This window comes from Mus caroli, chromosome 18 (genome assembly GCF_900094665.2).
Source record: "Mus caroli chromosome 18, CAROLI_EIJ_v1.1, whole genome shotgun sequence".
In the NCBI taxonomy this organism is placed as follows: Eukaryota; Metazoa; Chordata; class Mammalia; order Rodentia; family Muridae; genus Mus; species Mus caroli.
In genome coordinates, this window is record NC_034587.1 from 40,979,834 (window position 1) to 40,995,876 (window position 16,043).

General features: G+C 35.7%; 1 protein-coding gene across 1 annotated transcript in view; it reads left to right on the top strand.

Moving 5' to 3' along the window:
* The first annotated feature begins 573 nt into the window (after positions 1–573).
* The window catches only part of Spink5 (serine peptidase inhibitor, Kazal type 5), a 59,434-nt gene continuing 43,964 nt past the window's right edge, over positions 574–16,043 (top strand). The window contains exons 1-5 of the mRNA XM_021150925.1: positions 574–693; positions 1,750–1,775; positions 4,263–4,390; positions 6,559–6,634; positions 15,179–15,306. Coding sequence (XP_021006584.1) covers positions 639–693; positions 1,750–1,775; positions 4,263–4,390; positions 6,559–6,634; positions 15,179–15,306 — 413 coding nt within the window. The 5' untranslated portion in view covers positions 574–638. The remainder of the gene's footprint in view (positions 694–1,749; positions 1,776–4,262; positions 4,391–6,558; positions 6,635–15,178; positions 15,307–16,043) is intronic.

Sequence of the window (16,043 nt, forward strand, 5' to 3'; positions counted from 1 at the left end):
CGTTTAAAAGTAGTTATGTACAAGACTTATTTTCACAAAGTTTCTGCTCTTACCTATATGCACACTGAAAAGGATGCCAACTTTGTAGCTGCAGTGTGGCAATTAAGTCACACTTCAGAACTCTTGTAGATAAAATCAATGGGAGCACTAGGTTCTCTCATTATACACAACTTTTCCCAGATGTAGAAATCTCTACTTATTTTTTTTTTCCTGATGGGTAGGAAAACCAATCTGTCTGCTTCTCTCTTCCCCCTCTCACTTATGAAGGGAAGCCAATTAGAGAGAGGCATATTTGACTAGGAAGTAGCATGCCTGGTATCACAGGGGAACTCACATAGGATTAGAAATGATCAACATTAGGAGGGTTCTTTCTCTAGACTTATGAGGATGGGTATTATAAAAATATATTACTTTCAGAAATAGATATTATCTGCTTAAATTCGACACCTTGGCAGGATCTCACAAGTTGGAAACTAAACTGGTGTTCTCTAAGGAGTCTAACATGAGCCTGAACAACTGGTTCTGTGTGTCACCAACCAGTATGTATAAAAGTAAGCTGCATCTCACGGGTTCAGTCTTAGAGCACCAGCTGAGCAATGCACAGAGCAGTCCTGTAACCGACTTACATCATCTTCAGCATGAAGACAGCCACGGTGCCAATGCTTCTGACCCTGGCATTTTATCTCACACAAGGTGAGCAATTTGCATACAACTGAAGTTTGTTACCACACGGCTCAGAGCCTGGGGAAGGGACTTTTCTTCCTTAACTCCACTTAGAAAATGTGTGTGTGTGTGTGTGTGTGTGTGTGTGTGTGTGTGTGTGTGTGTGATTTAAAATCTTGAACCATCTTTAAAAACAGAAAGGAGTTTGAGAACAATTAAACTTTTAACTCTGAGAGGCCTTCCTAACAATTTTTATACTAGTTCTGAAAAGCCAATGGATTATTCTGTACCTTCCCCTCATTAAGCATCCAGTCTTCACTACTTTTAGATATGAGACACTTAAAACTGGTATATATCAATAATCCATGTACTTTGATAATACATATATAAATGAATATTAAAAAATGAATTAGTAAAATATAAAAATAAATTATATTGACTATTCCTGTTTTAAGACAATAATGTTTTATGTGTTTATCTTAAAAAACTTAAATATACAACTTTCTAAACTATCTTAAAAATGAGTAAAAATGTTGGACCTGAAGGATGAAGTATTTTTGTGTGAGCTAAAAAATAATTTTCTAATTTTGTGTTTGATTGTTAGGATGACATGGGCTACATAAATTTTCCTTTCTACAAGTGCTTTTTAAAACACATGACCTTGGTATAAGCTACTGGGATCATTATAAACAAATGATGTCTTCAACTTCATACTACCTGGGCGTTTTAAGTTATATTTACTTTAGTATGAAGTATTTCACAGTATGCTATCACCTTTTAAGGAAGAATGACATATTTTACTATGCAATGAGTTTTGGGGAAAGGAGATAATCTGGTAGGACTATACTATAGTATTATTTTCCAATGTAGATGAACCTTCCTAAGTGAATGAACCTTTGTGACCATCTCCTAGTACACTGCACTCATTTGATTGGCCACCATAAATCTTAATACATTCAATATAATTTGTGGTTTTAGAATATACTTTCAGTAAAGCAATAAGATCCCCCCATTACATGAATAATATGTCTAATTTATTATATACTTTACATTCTCTTAACTTTGGTTTCTGCATTTTTGTCCCAGATGCTGCTGGTGAGAAAGTAAATCAGGTCAGTCCTGCTTAATGTCATTGAATTTATTCTAAGTTTCCTAAAGAAATTGATTTGTGGCCAACACCTTCATGTTACTGGCAGGCACGAATAGCTTCTGTTAAAAACAGAGAAACAAGTTTTTTTATGGATCTAACATGAGTATTTCTCCTTATGTCTCTCTCTCTGCCTGTCTCTTTCTCTGTTTCTCTTTCTTCTTCTCAATATATTATTGATATAAGGTGTTTACAAGAGGCAACCCACCATGCTAAAATGATGCTTTAAAACACCATAGGCAAGCATACAAAAAATCAACTAAAAGAATTAATACTGTTTCATTCAGCAGTTGAAGAAGTCAAGATTCAACACATATTTTCTGGTAATTATTATGCAAAAATGATGTGCACATGTGCATGCACGCACACACACAATTAAATAAATATTTATTTAATGGCTAGTGTATTTCTAATTTTATTTTGAATTGTCAGAGAATTTTAAAGTAAACATCAAAACCATGCCTCTGAATTAACATGTGGTATATTAAATAGTAGTACTAGAAAGAAAAAGAGTAAGATACAGAATATTCCAAGAAATAAAGGTTGTCTCCATTTCTAAATGGACTAAACACACAGAGTTTTATATGGTGAGAAAGCATGGGAAGAAAAATCAAAAACCAAAAGAGATCTTTGCAGCTTACAGCAGCCCATGTAGAAGTAGCTATGAGGACAGAGTCCTGGATGCAGGAAGGTATCAGCCAGCTGTGATAGTCCCAGTATTGGGAAATAAAAGAATCATCTTGTATAGAAATACATTTTTATCTATTTGAAATATAATTGAAAAGGATGTGTCTTTGTCAAGTACATATTTAATTTTTGTCCATTGGCTGCTATGCATGCCATTGATTATTTTTTAAAGCAATATTGCATGTGTAGCAACAGACACCAGATCTAGACATGACCAGCTGGTAGTCTGTTAAATTGCTACTTCTCTTTGAGAGGAGATCACTGAGCTGTGATAACAATCAAAGATGTTTTAGCAGTAAACCCTTAGCAAAATTTTCCAGTAATGGTCTGGTCCCTGATACTATTCACTAATCATTCTGCAGGTAGTTTCAACTTCCAAACTTATTTAAAAAGGTTGATTAGATACAATGAAACTCGTCAGTCTCTATGAGCTACTCAGACCATCATTCTTCTGCTATTTTACTAACTCATTGTGGTACTGAATTTAACAGTAACCTCACAATGAATGATTGTTGACAGTCTGCGTTATTATACAGATTTTTTTGAGAGTCTGTAGACTCCTATGGTCAGTTCCTTGGAAGAGGTGCATTTGATAATTGGAACAAAATCTTTATTGCTTATCTTCTGATCAAAACATGTAGGAAATAGTTTTGTTTTTTGTTTTTTGTTTTTTTTTTCAAAATCAAAAGAAAGTATTAACTTCAAATTTGGCAAGGTTGATCTAGGACCTAGAAAACTTTCTCAGTTGATAGTGAAGATACTGTTTAGAATGGCTGCTCACTTCCACTGTACAGACACACTGTTGGCTTTAAGATGAACTTCAGCCCTAGGAAAGGCAGAGTGACAGAGAGAACAGGTTGTCAATAAATCATGCTGAACATAAGAATGAAAACACATATTCTTCTCTTTTAAGAGGCTGTTTCTCCATTCTTTTCTGTTGATTTTAATCTTTAAAATGCTCTCCACACTCTTTTGTAAACTCAATAAGGAAGGGCCATTGGCATTTTCCAAAAGGAAGTCCAAATCAAGAGGATCATATGTCTTTGAGGATGTTGCACAGGTAATAGTAGTAGACCAAAGGTTAAATTGGAATTCAACATGCCTTGGCCTGTTCTAAGCCTTTGGGAAAAGAACCCTGACTCTTCATCTCCATTATCTCCGAAGTAAGTCAGTCCCTGTATAAGGTGTGCCAAAGGATCTGGAACTTGTCCAGAGAATGAATCGTTATAGAAACTTGTTTTTACCAAGTATCTGGGAACTCTGCAAATATTTAATAACTGCTAATATTGCTATTTGACAAGGAATACACATTTCAGAGTAAATAGTAGGGGCCCCTGGCAGTGTCCAAGGCTCATACACCTACTCTCTGTGCTTCAGCTACCCTCTCTTATTCTAGTTAGCTATTGTTTTACTATATGCTAGCATTTAATGTATCAGTTTAGCTTATTATTATTGTTGTTGTTGCTATATCTGCTGTCACCATAACAAGAAAAATAAATGAAACTATTTTACTTATTGAGTTTTTATAACATGTCAAAGATTCTTTGAGGTCACTGGTAGCATCCATGAAAGATCATCAAGGATCCTTTGTCTCCTTCTATACCTTTTCTATCAGATTAATGCTTTTTTTAGGTGAGCTTCCTGTTTCTAACAGACAAGCCAGAGTTATTATTTTTATGTGTTGCTTGAACTGACCAAGTAGCTTCTTTTTCTATTAAACAAAGTTGTTTGTAGTGCTTAGATGATATAACTATATTTCTTTCAGGACCCATGCATAAAATTTCAAGCACAGATGAAAAATGGTACACTATCGTGTCCCAAAGGCAACAATTCTTCTCAAAGTCTCAATGACATCATTTCCCAAAGTGAATGCATCTTGTGCAAAAGAGCACTGTGAGTAAATTCCATTTCCTTCCACATGTTCAAATGACCAACTAACTCGTCTCTGAAGCAATGGGAACATGGTTTTGTTTTGTTTTTTATTAGATATTTTCTTTATTTACATTTCAAATGTTATCCCTGTCCTGGTTTCCCCTATGAAAACTCCCTAACCCCTCTCCCCTATCCCCTCTCCCTAACCCCTCTCCCCTCCCCCTGCTCCCCAATCCACCCACTCCCACTTCCTGGCCCTGGTATTCCCCTACACAGGGGCATAGAGTTTTCACAGGACCAAGGACCTCTACTCCCATTGATGACTGACTAGGCCATCCTCTGCGACATATGCAGCTGGAGCCATAAGTCCCACCGTGTGTACTCTTTAGTTAGTGGTTTAGTCTCTGGGAGTTCTGAGGGTGCTGGTTAGTTCATAATGTTGTTCCTCCTATGTGTCTGAAAACCTCTTCAGCTCCTTGGGTCCTTTCTCTAGCTCCTTCAGGGTCCTTGGTGACCCTGTGCCCAGTCCAATGGATGGCTGTGAACATCCATTTTAATTTAACTTAATTTCTCTTTCAATTCCATAATTTTCCAAACCTAGAAAAATAAATACACATGCTGAGCAGGCTCCTGTGCCACCTCCCATAACATAAAACTTGTTAATTGCCACCCACATAGAATGATTTTAATGATCACTCAATGGGATTTCAAAGGACTTTCAGGGAGCCCTATGTTAATATCTTAGCCAACACTCTCTGTAGTCTTCTCAGAATGCGGTTCTACTTTGAGCTTCTGCTTCTAAGATAAAAAAACTTAAAGTCAGATTCCTTGGGCCTGTTAAGACTTGATTTTGCTGTTTCTGAGAGGCTAAGAAGTTCCCCTAAGAGGAAACCAGAGGCGCCTTGTGGTTGCCAGCCAGCAGAAAGATTTATGCAGAATGCATTTAGACTATTTAGGGTGCCAGGGGAGAATCTGCCAGGATTACACAGGGTGCGGTAGACTAAAGATCTGACTGTAGCTTTCACTGCCATGCTCAGAAATAATAAGTACACTGGAAATTTACCAGGATGTTACTCAATGCCTCAGCATTTGCCCAATGTTTCTTAACTTGATTTATTTCTCTTCAATGACAAGCAGAAGGCAATAGAAGGTTTGAGTTATCAATTCTAAGTGCTCACACCAGAGTATCACAATTCTTTTTGGGATGCTTTTTGGATATTTTTCCTGCTATTAGGAATTAAACCTAGGGCTTCCGGAATGCTAGGCAAGGACTGTATGACTGACATACACCAGCAGGTCTCTAATGTGTTTTCTTAACAGGGATCCCAACTTCAATTTCCAAATATTGTCAAGATTCGTCATTGAAACCAAGACCATGCTAAACTTATGCATTTAAGACAATTATCCTATAACTGGTTTTTCAAAAGTTGTGATAGTATAAGTCAAGGTTTTAATGTGACATATTCAATAGTGTTGATATAAAAAGCACTGAAAGTATGTTTTACTTCTACTGAAGAAACTGAGGGATAAAGAAAAATGACAGGACAGGACTTAAGGTGTGGGGAAGCCATGCATGTATTATAATATTTTCTCATTCATTTGAAAGCTACATGAGAATCATCAACTATTCTAACTCTTTTTGTTATGTGAAGCCAAATCTATGAATACAATGTAACTGATAAATAACTTTAAACAAGAATGAAATGCTCTAAGACTTATGAGACAGTATATTAATACGGTTGCTCGTTAAATTGTTATTTTTGTTTTTTACCTGTGTAGTAAAGTAGTTGGCTTAACTTGGAAGAAGGAACTATAGACTGCTAGAGAGTTAACTTTCAAATGAGAATGGGCTGTGTAATTCAATGTAACTAGTCTTTCAAATGTCGCAAATAATGACACAGACCGTGTTTAGAGTATCAAGATAGTCATCTTGCTACAGGAAGTATCAGAGGTCAGGTATATGGTTAAACACCATGTATCTTCTCTATTCTAGTTCATATTTGAAACGCTTTTCCCAGTATTGTGGAGATTACAGAATTTCTCATGCAATAAAGGACCTATTTTCACTCTGGCATGTCAGACTAGGCTCTAGAAAACATTCAAGATGAGCATTACCATCTAAGTTTTTATTCCTAAAGGTTGCAAAGCAAATTTAATTTCAAATTATATTATTTCTTTTTCTTGCTCAGAGAACAAGGAGCATCTACCAAGATCATGAATGTGAGGGTTTTGTCAAGAGCCAACAGGGCCACTGCCCCAGCAAAGGTGAGACTATCTGGAGTCAACCAATCATGTTTGCTGAGATGATACTGGACTCTATTTAGAATTAGCTGTTTGTTTGCTAATTACCTGTTGTGAAGCCAACCACTTATAAGGGAGGGAATGTAGCTTAGTCCAAGGGTGGGCTAAGTATCTGGTACAGCTTGTCCATAGGCCCAACCCATGACCCGACTCTGAAAACATTGCCAGGTGTTGAGAGGTGGAGCAAGCCAGATGGTGTGAGCTTTCCCGGACTATTTCTCTTACCTCCTTGTCTGTCTAGTTCCTGTAAGAACCTTTCTTGGACAATAGAGATAATAACACATTTCAGAACTCTTATTGTCTGTGTAATCTGGCCAATCTGTATCTCTGGGTGTCATTATTTTATCAACTAAAATTTTAAAAGCTAGCCATAGTGTTTAACATGTGTCAACAGGCATTGAATCTGCTCTCTTTACCTTTTATTTTCCTTGTTATTTATTTTTTTATTTTTTATTTCTGATTTATCTTGTATGATGCTTGGAGTGTTCTGATAATTCAACTGGACTCATTTCTGTCTATTTTGTTGATTGCGATTTAAGTTAATATTTTGCAAGAGTGCAGTCTCCAATGGTTCAAAGGAAAACAAATCATAAAATAGAAGAGGGGCAGAAATCACGGAACAGATAAGGAGCATCCCACAACCATTTCACTGGAAAAGTGCATTTTATTATAGAAAAAATCCAAAAATAAAATTTAAATATATATATATATATATTTTTAAAAATAAAATAAAATTTAAAATATATATTATATATATAATATATTATATATATATATTTGGTTTTTCGAGACAGGGTTTCTCTGTATACCTCTGGCTGTCCTGGAGCTCACTTTGTAGACCAGGCTGGCCTCGAACTCAGAAATCCGCCTGCCTCTGCCTCCCGAGTGCTGGGATTAAAGGCGTGCGCCACCATGCCCGGCTTTAAAATAAAATAAAAGCATTTCATATTGATAGAAATGTCTCTTACCAAATCCCACAATTTTAGTTAACAGCTAACCTGACAACCACATCACCTCCAAGTTCTCCATGTTGCTTTTTCTTTAATTTCATCCTTCTCTCCCTCCTCCTTTGGCTCTGACATATAATTAAAATGATCAGTCAAGGTAGACACACCCTAATTATCCGTATCATACATGGTCTAGCCCAGCTACCATCTTCCTTGGCATTGCTGCTCAGGAATGTCTGAGAAACTCAGCCTCCACCATGAACATAGTTGACTAAATTCTTCTCCTGGGCTCAGTCAGTCTCATTTTTAAAACAATACCAGGTCAACCACTCAGCCACCCAATACCTGTACATCTTTCATCTATAATTAAAGGAACTACTTTTTAAGTTAGGAACACTGAGAAGGTATGTTTGCTACATAGAAGTCCAATTTTCTCTTCTGAGACAAGGCCATTCTGCATATCCACTTTTCGGTTCTTTTTGTCCCATCTCTCATTACCCTGCTTCTATGAAGGTGCCCCCCACCCACCTACCCACTCCTGCCTCACTACTCTAGCATTCCTCTACACTGGGCATCAAGCCTTCACAGGATCAACAGTGTTCAAAAATATTAGACACAAGAAAATGAGAAAAATGAGCAAAATATATTCACATACACACCCCAATCTTAAAAGGCTACTACTTCTTGTGTGTTTCCATCTGTAAAATGCAATTTGCTAAATTTTAAGTAGAAATCTTAAGATATAAAATGATGGAATTGTGTCTGCTATGTTAATTCTTTTAGCTTGATGATTAGGCTTACAAATAACATCTACCTGCATCTTCAAAGCAGACATATCAACCACTAACCATCATATGAAGCAAGATTTCAAAAATTTAGTGCAATTAAAGTAAGAGAAATTGGAGCAAATGAAAACTTTAAGGGACAATAACAATCATTTATCTCTGTAATATATTATAATAGTATGTGCAGTTTTAAAATATGAATGAGGAAAATAAAAATATGAGTTTAATATATATGAAAATATGAATAAAAATGTCTCTGAATGCATTCAGTTGTTCAATTTGGCAACTGTAGTTGAAATAGTTGTTTAAAATGTATACAAAATATTGAAAAAATCATGTTAAAACTTGAAAGGAAAGAAGAAGAAACAAGCCCAGTTTCACTACAAATAAATTATTTTTAAAAATATAAAACTTGGTATTTGGGAACTCACCTAAAAATACAAATGGAATATAACAAAATCAAATTTATTCTTAAATTATAAAGGAATTAAATTAATGAAAACAGGGAGAAACTGCTTAGAAAATAGAGAGACTTGCAAATTTTCTGGGACAAGAGATGTGTAATAGGAATGAGAGACAAAAACATAAAATGTAAAGGAAATATTCTTGACAGTTCTGTGGCCTAATTAGCTCATGGAATGTGATCTGACTCTCACATGTGTAGTTGCATTCACACACACACACACACACACACACACACGAGAGAGAGAGAGAGAGAGAGAGAGAGAGAGAGAGAGAGAGCAAACAACAATGAAGTCAGTTAAAGTGTTTTGAACTTCACATGTGTGTCTTTTCTCTCTCATAGATTAATATATCAATTAGATTATGTATTTATGGATTCACATGTTTATTTAATCATTCTTAGCATTTGATATTTTTGTAATAATACATCCATTTTATTTTTCATTTGTATTAGCATATAGATTTGATATGCTAATTATATATATATACCTTAATTTTGTATAGTTATTTCCAATTATAGTTCTATTTTTCATCTCTTCTAGTATTCATACTGGAAATATGGACTCTTCATTCATATTCTTTATTGTTTAAGTCATCTATAACATTCATTTCTTTTCTCTACTGTTATTTAAATTAATATCTTGTTTTCTGACAATTGTATCAATTGTTTTCTAGGAACTAAAAGTTACCAAATGAAACGATCTATTTTCAAGCATATATACCATTTTACTTCGTCCTTTTTTACACTTTTCCTAACAAGCCTTCCCGCTGAACCTGAACCTTCTACCTTTATGTCACAGGAACCATTATGATTTCTTAATTCTACATATGGATCATTGTTTTACCTGTTTGCACTTTCCTCTTCCATCTTTTAAGTTGTCTTAGTTGTCTCTCACATCTTTCTACTTCCATCACACAAAGATACACACAGAGAGACATACAGATCAATACAAATGTACACACACACAGACAAACACAGACACACACACACATACATATACATATACACAGACACACACACACACCAACACACAGATACACACAGACACAAGTATGCACACAGAGACACTTACACAAACAGACACAGACATGCAAACACACACACACACAGATATACCCAGACATATACAGATGCAGACACACACATATACAAATACAGAAACATACACAGATAGACACATTCACATGTGTATATACGGATATTATCCGGATATACATTCACACAGACACACATGCACACAGACACATATGCACATACATAACAGACATACACAAAAAAATACTTAGACACACAGCACTTAACATAATGGTGCCCACTTGCATTCTTATTTTTGGAAAATGTGATTATTTCATTGTGACAGCTTAGTAAAATCTCACTGTGCCTATAAACATTTTCTTTACCCGTTCATCTGTTGATGTACATCTAGGGCGATCCTGTTTCTTACCTGCTGTGAATAGTGCAACAACAAATATAACCGCACAAATATCTCCACTGTACATTAAGCTGGAGTCCTTCAGGTATATGGACAGAGTCATTACAGCTGGGTCTATACAGTACTCTATTTTTCGTTTTTTGAAAAATCTACATCATGACTTTCACAATCGTTGTATCAATTTACATTCCACCAAGAATATAAAAAATGATCCTCTAACTGTGCTAACATTTGTTAATAGACAAGTACAAATAAAACATTACTGATGGACAGTCTCATGAGTCTCACCTCAGGCATTTCATTTTATTAACGAAATGGTCCACAGTACCCTCTACTCCACCATAATATCCTACTTTATTAGTTTGCTACTATAGTGAGTGCTGTTATATTAGGCTTAACATCTAATAAAATATGGTTAGGAACTATAGACCACATGATACTAGCTATTTAGGAACTCTTTCCTTTTCTTTGTGATCTAAGGCATAATTTATTTTGATAGTTCTTTCTTGTGTTACATAAAATAGCAATGTTTGATTTTGTTTCTGTTAGTATCCTGCAAAACCAATCTAAAAGACTAATCATTTTCTTTTTCTTTTTTTTTTTTTCACTTTTAATTGTTATTGCTAGGGTTTTTCACTGTCAGTAAGAGAAAACCCAGCCAGTGCGGCTTTGATTTTTTTTTTTTTTTAGATATTTTCTTCATTTACACTTCAAATGCTATCCCGAAAGTTCCCTGTACCCTCCCCTTGCCCTGCTCCCCTACTCACCCACTCCCACTTCTTGGCCCTGGCATTCTTTTCTTTTTTAAAAATTGGATGTTTTATTTATTTACATTTCAAATGTTATCCTCTTTCCCAGTTTCTCCTCTGAAAAGCCCCTATTCCTTTCCTTCTTCCTCTGCTTCTATGAAGGTGCCCCACACACACCTAGCCACTCCTGCCTCACTGCCCTAGCATTCCTCTACACTGGGGCATCAAGCCTTCACAAGACCAAGGGCCTCCCCTCCAACCGATGCCAGATAAGGCCCTTTCAGCTCCTCCATTCCTTCCCCTAACTCCTCCACTGGGATCCCTGTGCTTAGTCCGATAAGCAGTTCTCTAAATCTTTACTCAAACTCTCATTCTAGTTGTCAGTTTATCTAATGTTATTACATATTGTGAATTATTTGGGAGACAGTGAGCCTATGAGTGTACACACATTTCTCTCCTCCTATTTCTGTTTTATATAATGATCTAATTCCTCACTAATAATGCGTCCAGACTCTAGCCTCCTACATATTAAGATTGTTGCATTTTATCTGCCTATTCCTATGTCTTATTTTTTTCTTATTTAACTTTAAATATTTGTATACCTTATTCATTTTTACATCTTCATATCACTTTTTATTTACCTAACTTTGCAAAAGGAACATGAAATCAATTTATGTTTGATTTTTATAATGTATTTTCCAATAAAGTAGCCTACTAGCAAAATGCTTTCTATAATTGTTTTGAACTTAGTCTATGTGTTTATATAATGCATTCAGATATCTCTCACCCATGCTTATCTCCATTTCTCCACACATTGGTTAGCTTATTAGGAATACTGAGCTTATTAGCTTATTATTTCTTCTGCTGTCTCGCGACACATTGAATTTAACCATAGCAAACCTTTTAATTTTAATCTTTTCCTGCTATCATTATGTGGTTTGGTATTACTTTAAATGACTCAAGCCCTGTGTCTTTTACTTTGTGGGTTTATTCATTTTTCTCTGTTACTTCTACTACAGTAGGACTTGATTTTCTTCTTAATTATGTTGAGTTTTTAAAATTATTTCCAAATTAGTGTGTTTTTCTTAACGTCCCACCAGCAGTCATTTAATTGTAACATACTCGCCATTGATGCTATTATGATTGCCTTGATCCTAAAATCCATATGTTCAAATGTGTATAATGACAGCTAATATCTGTCTCTGTCAGTGATGCCTGTCTTCTTTCATATTGTAAACTTTTATCTCAGCTTATATTCTGAAAATATGCTATACATCCACACATTTGAGATGAACTAGATTTAGCTTTCTGTTGTTATGGCTGTGCTGACCTTGCAGCATTTCACAGACTATGAATTTTCCTTTCTTACTCAGACACCTGTGCTCCTCCTTCCTCCCAATTTGTGAAGTTACTTCTTTGCTTTCCTGGGGCTTCTATATTTTAAAAGTTTCCATTGCTATTGCCTTTGAGGAGGTCCCTTTGGCCTGAACTTCAGCTCAAAATTCATTATCTATTTGTACATATCTTGATACTTTTTCCTTTACACTGTTATATTTGTTACTATTTAAATCTTTTCTAAGTGTGAACATTCTATTATATACTGCTTGTTTCTGAATGAATTCTATTACCCTGTTTCATACTGAAAGTATCTTTTATTTTTCTGAAGAATGTTGCACTTTTGATAAATTAGTCTTCTCTTCATCCTGACAGTTTCAATTAAGTTGAATTATGGTTTTCAGTAGATAGTATTTCTTTAACGTTGTCTTAGTTCTGAGATATGCACATATTTTAAACATTAAATTCCATAGCCGCCCTGTCTTATTTCCTTCCTAATAAGCTAACAATGTGCATGATCAAGCTCCTGGCAAGTGCCTTGCCAGGACAAGGAATGAGGGCAAGAGCTGAAAGTTCTGGAACCTAGCCCAGGTTGCTGCCTTTCTTCCAGGTCAGGATCCATCCATGAGCTCTTAAGTGTCAGCCTTGGGAAGAGGTATTTTTCTATAAGATGTGATTCACCTTGGAGTCTGGAGGACAAGGTGGTGGAATAGTAAATGCCTGCACCTGTCCTGTCACCTCACAGCTGGTCTTTTGATTCACCCCGCCATCATTCAGCCAACACCTGTGACCTAGTATGCTGCCCTTGGTATTTCAGGTGAAGGGCAATGGCTTTGGTTGTTCACTTTGATCCATAATTTCCTATGGATGTTTCCACACCCTCTAAGAATGACATCTTAGAGAAAGATCACTGCTCACCTGCTTGGTTTTGGGGGTTTTTTTTTTGTTTGTTTGTTTGTTTTGTTTGTTTTGTTTTTTAATGATGCAGCCACACTTTCTTTCTCTAGCTATTTGAAAAGCATGATCCAGCAACGACAAATCTTACTGCTCTAGCTCTTCTGTCAGCTCTGGAATGGCTGGCTTCTTCTCACTAATGTCATTTCATCACAAAGATCGTCTTTGGAGAAGGATATTTCTGGTGAATTGATATTTAAGTGAAGTACATTATAGCTGTGTTTAAGTCTTTGACTTATTTTTGTTGAAGTATCATAATCTAAAATTTTTTCTGTTGTGATCTTCCTGTTAGCATATAGACCCAGTAAAAGAGTATTCTAGCTCTGTTTACAATGCAATCTCACAAAATAGTTGACTACCCAAAGTCTTTCAAATAAGCAATGAATCTTCTGTAATAATTTAGAAAGTAAGTGAATAAAATAACATATATGTTACTTTGTTTTTATTTTGCTAGTGGAACCATGATATACTTTTTCTTACCACTTCAATCTTTTTTCCTTTAGGACAACTCTCTGTTGTAATCCTTTGACTGGTAAATTCAGTATATAATTGTAAAAAGTTCACTTTTTTATGTTTTTATGACACACTAAATCATTACTGGCATATATCATATGTTCCATATACACTATTGAAACATTTGAAAGGTACCAAAACTTGATTCTCAATGTGATATCGACAGTGGGAGACTCTAGTTAAATGTGTTTGGTTTTGGATGTACATTAAACTCAAATGACACTGCATATTCTTTGTTAACTTATATCACAATAGTTATGGCCAAATCATATTTCATAATTATTTCTTTGAATTATTTCCGTGAATGTGGAATGTGGACTGGTTTTGAATTTTGATCTTTCACATGAAGAAAGGGGTTCAAAGAGGTAAAGTGAGTGGATAGCAGATCCAACCTCAGAACACTTGTCTTCAGTTACTGCCAGGGATAGTTGTTTTGTCACCATCCAGATTTGTCCTTAAACATATGCCATTCTATGACAGCAGTGACCTGGAGATTTCAGCCAGCACCCTTGAAAGATACGTAGTTCTCTTGTGCTGGTTGTCATTAGAGAAAGCATTTTTTAGTGTGGACTGATGTTTCGCCTACATGTGTATCTGTGTGAAGGTGTTGGAACTCCCTACAACAGACTTAATTGACAGTAGTGTGCTATCAGTGGGTGCTTGGAATTGAACTCGGACCCCTTGGAAGAACCTCCAGTGCTCCTAACTGTGGAGCCATCTCTCCAGCCCAAGAAAGCATTTTAAATAACCACAATATCCCAAACCTTTTTGTGATCAGACTGTCCTAGTCACTGCACCTATATTAACAACTTAAATACCCTCAAGTCATCAACAATTCTTAAAATTGTACCCATTTTGCAAGTGAGGACACTTCAGTATGGATCGGTTAAAATACCTGCCTCAGACCATACAGTTGTAGCAGTAAAATTAAGAATCTGGAAATCTGGCTTAAACTTAATGTATCATAATCATTTCCTATAGTTCACAATTTACAGAGAGTTTCTATGTCTATTATCTGCTAGGACCATTTATCATTCTGTTGAGACTAAAGGCAGAATTTGGCTGGAATACAGTGTGCTCAGTTTGATTGATGTGGGCTTTGCTTATCTCACCTGAACAACAAATGCTGGGACCGTACCAAAACTATTTCCCCTTTTTCAAATATAACCCTGTCTCTGCCTTCAGACCACATTTCATTGTCTGTGATTTTATTAGCTCATCCATATCTACATTTATTTTTCCTGCAGAGTTATATTGTGGGCTTGAAATACTAACCTTTTTCTAATAGATATCCTGACTTTTTGACATTCTTTGACTATATCTCTTGCAGTTGAACTGTGAGAGTTTCAAACAAAGAAGAAAAGATGGGGATTTCATCTGTCCATCTGACACTTCTGCAGTTTGTGGCACAGATGGGAAAACATACCGCAGCAGATGTGAACTGTGTGCTGAGAATGCGTGAGTACCCTATAAAGCAGACATAGTGTTTGTGCAACTAAGTGATGTGTTTTCTTCCCTATACTATTTATAATTCATTTGATTTGAGTTAATCTCCAACAAACTTCATACGCTGTTTCTTTTACTACTCTTTGAGGGAAATGTACACCGTGAAACATTTTATATCTTACAAAAATCTCCCAAGTGGAATAGTTTTGGACAGTTACCATAGCCTCTGTTAGGTAAACAGGGCATGGAGATACAAATGCAGACACGGAAACAGAGGCTAAACACACACACACACACACACACACACAAGCATGTGTATCTATCTTCTCTCATCTATCAATGTACTAATTTCTGATTGTTTTCTTTTATGCATAGAATGTTATCATATCAAATAATATTTAAATCATCAAGAGATTATAAAATTATATAGGATGTAAATGGAAGTTTGAATTTTGAACTCCTTTGCCAGATAGATATCACATCTCACTGGCCTACATTGTTCCCTGTGTTCTTCCTCCACCCTCACAGCTTGTTCTGGTTGTTAATTTTCCTTAACCAACAAGATGCACACCTGCTCTGGAGCCTTTTCTTATGGCTTCAAACTTGAATGAACTGGTTTTTTGTTTCTGGAAACACAATAGCAAATGTTTGAGAAGGTAATAGGGAAATAGTCTTTGAGATTCTGAACCTTTTCTCGTAATGATTCTTCTCTCATACAATATATCCCAACCACAGTCTCTCTCTCTCTC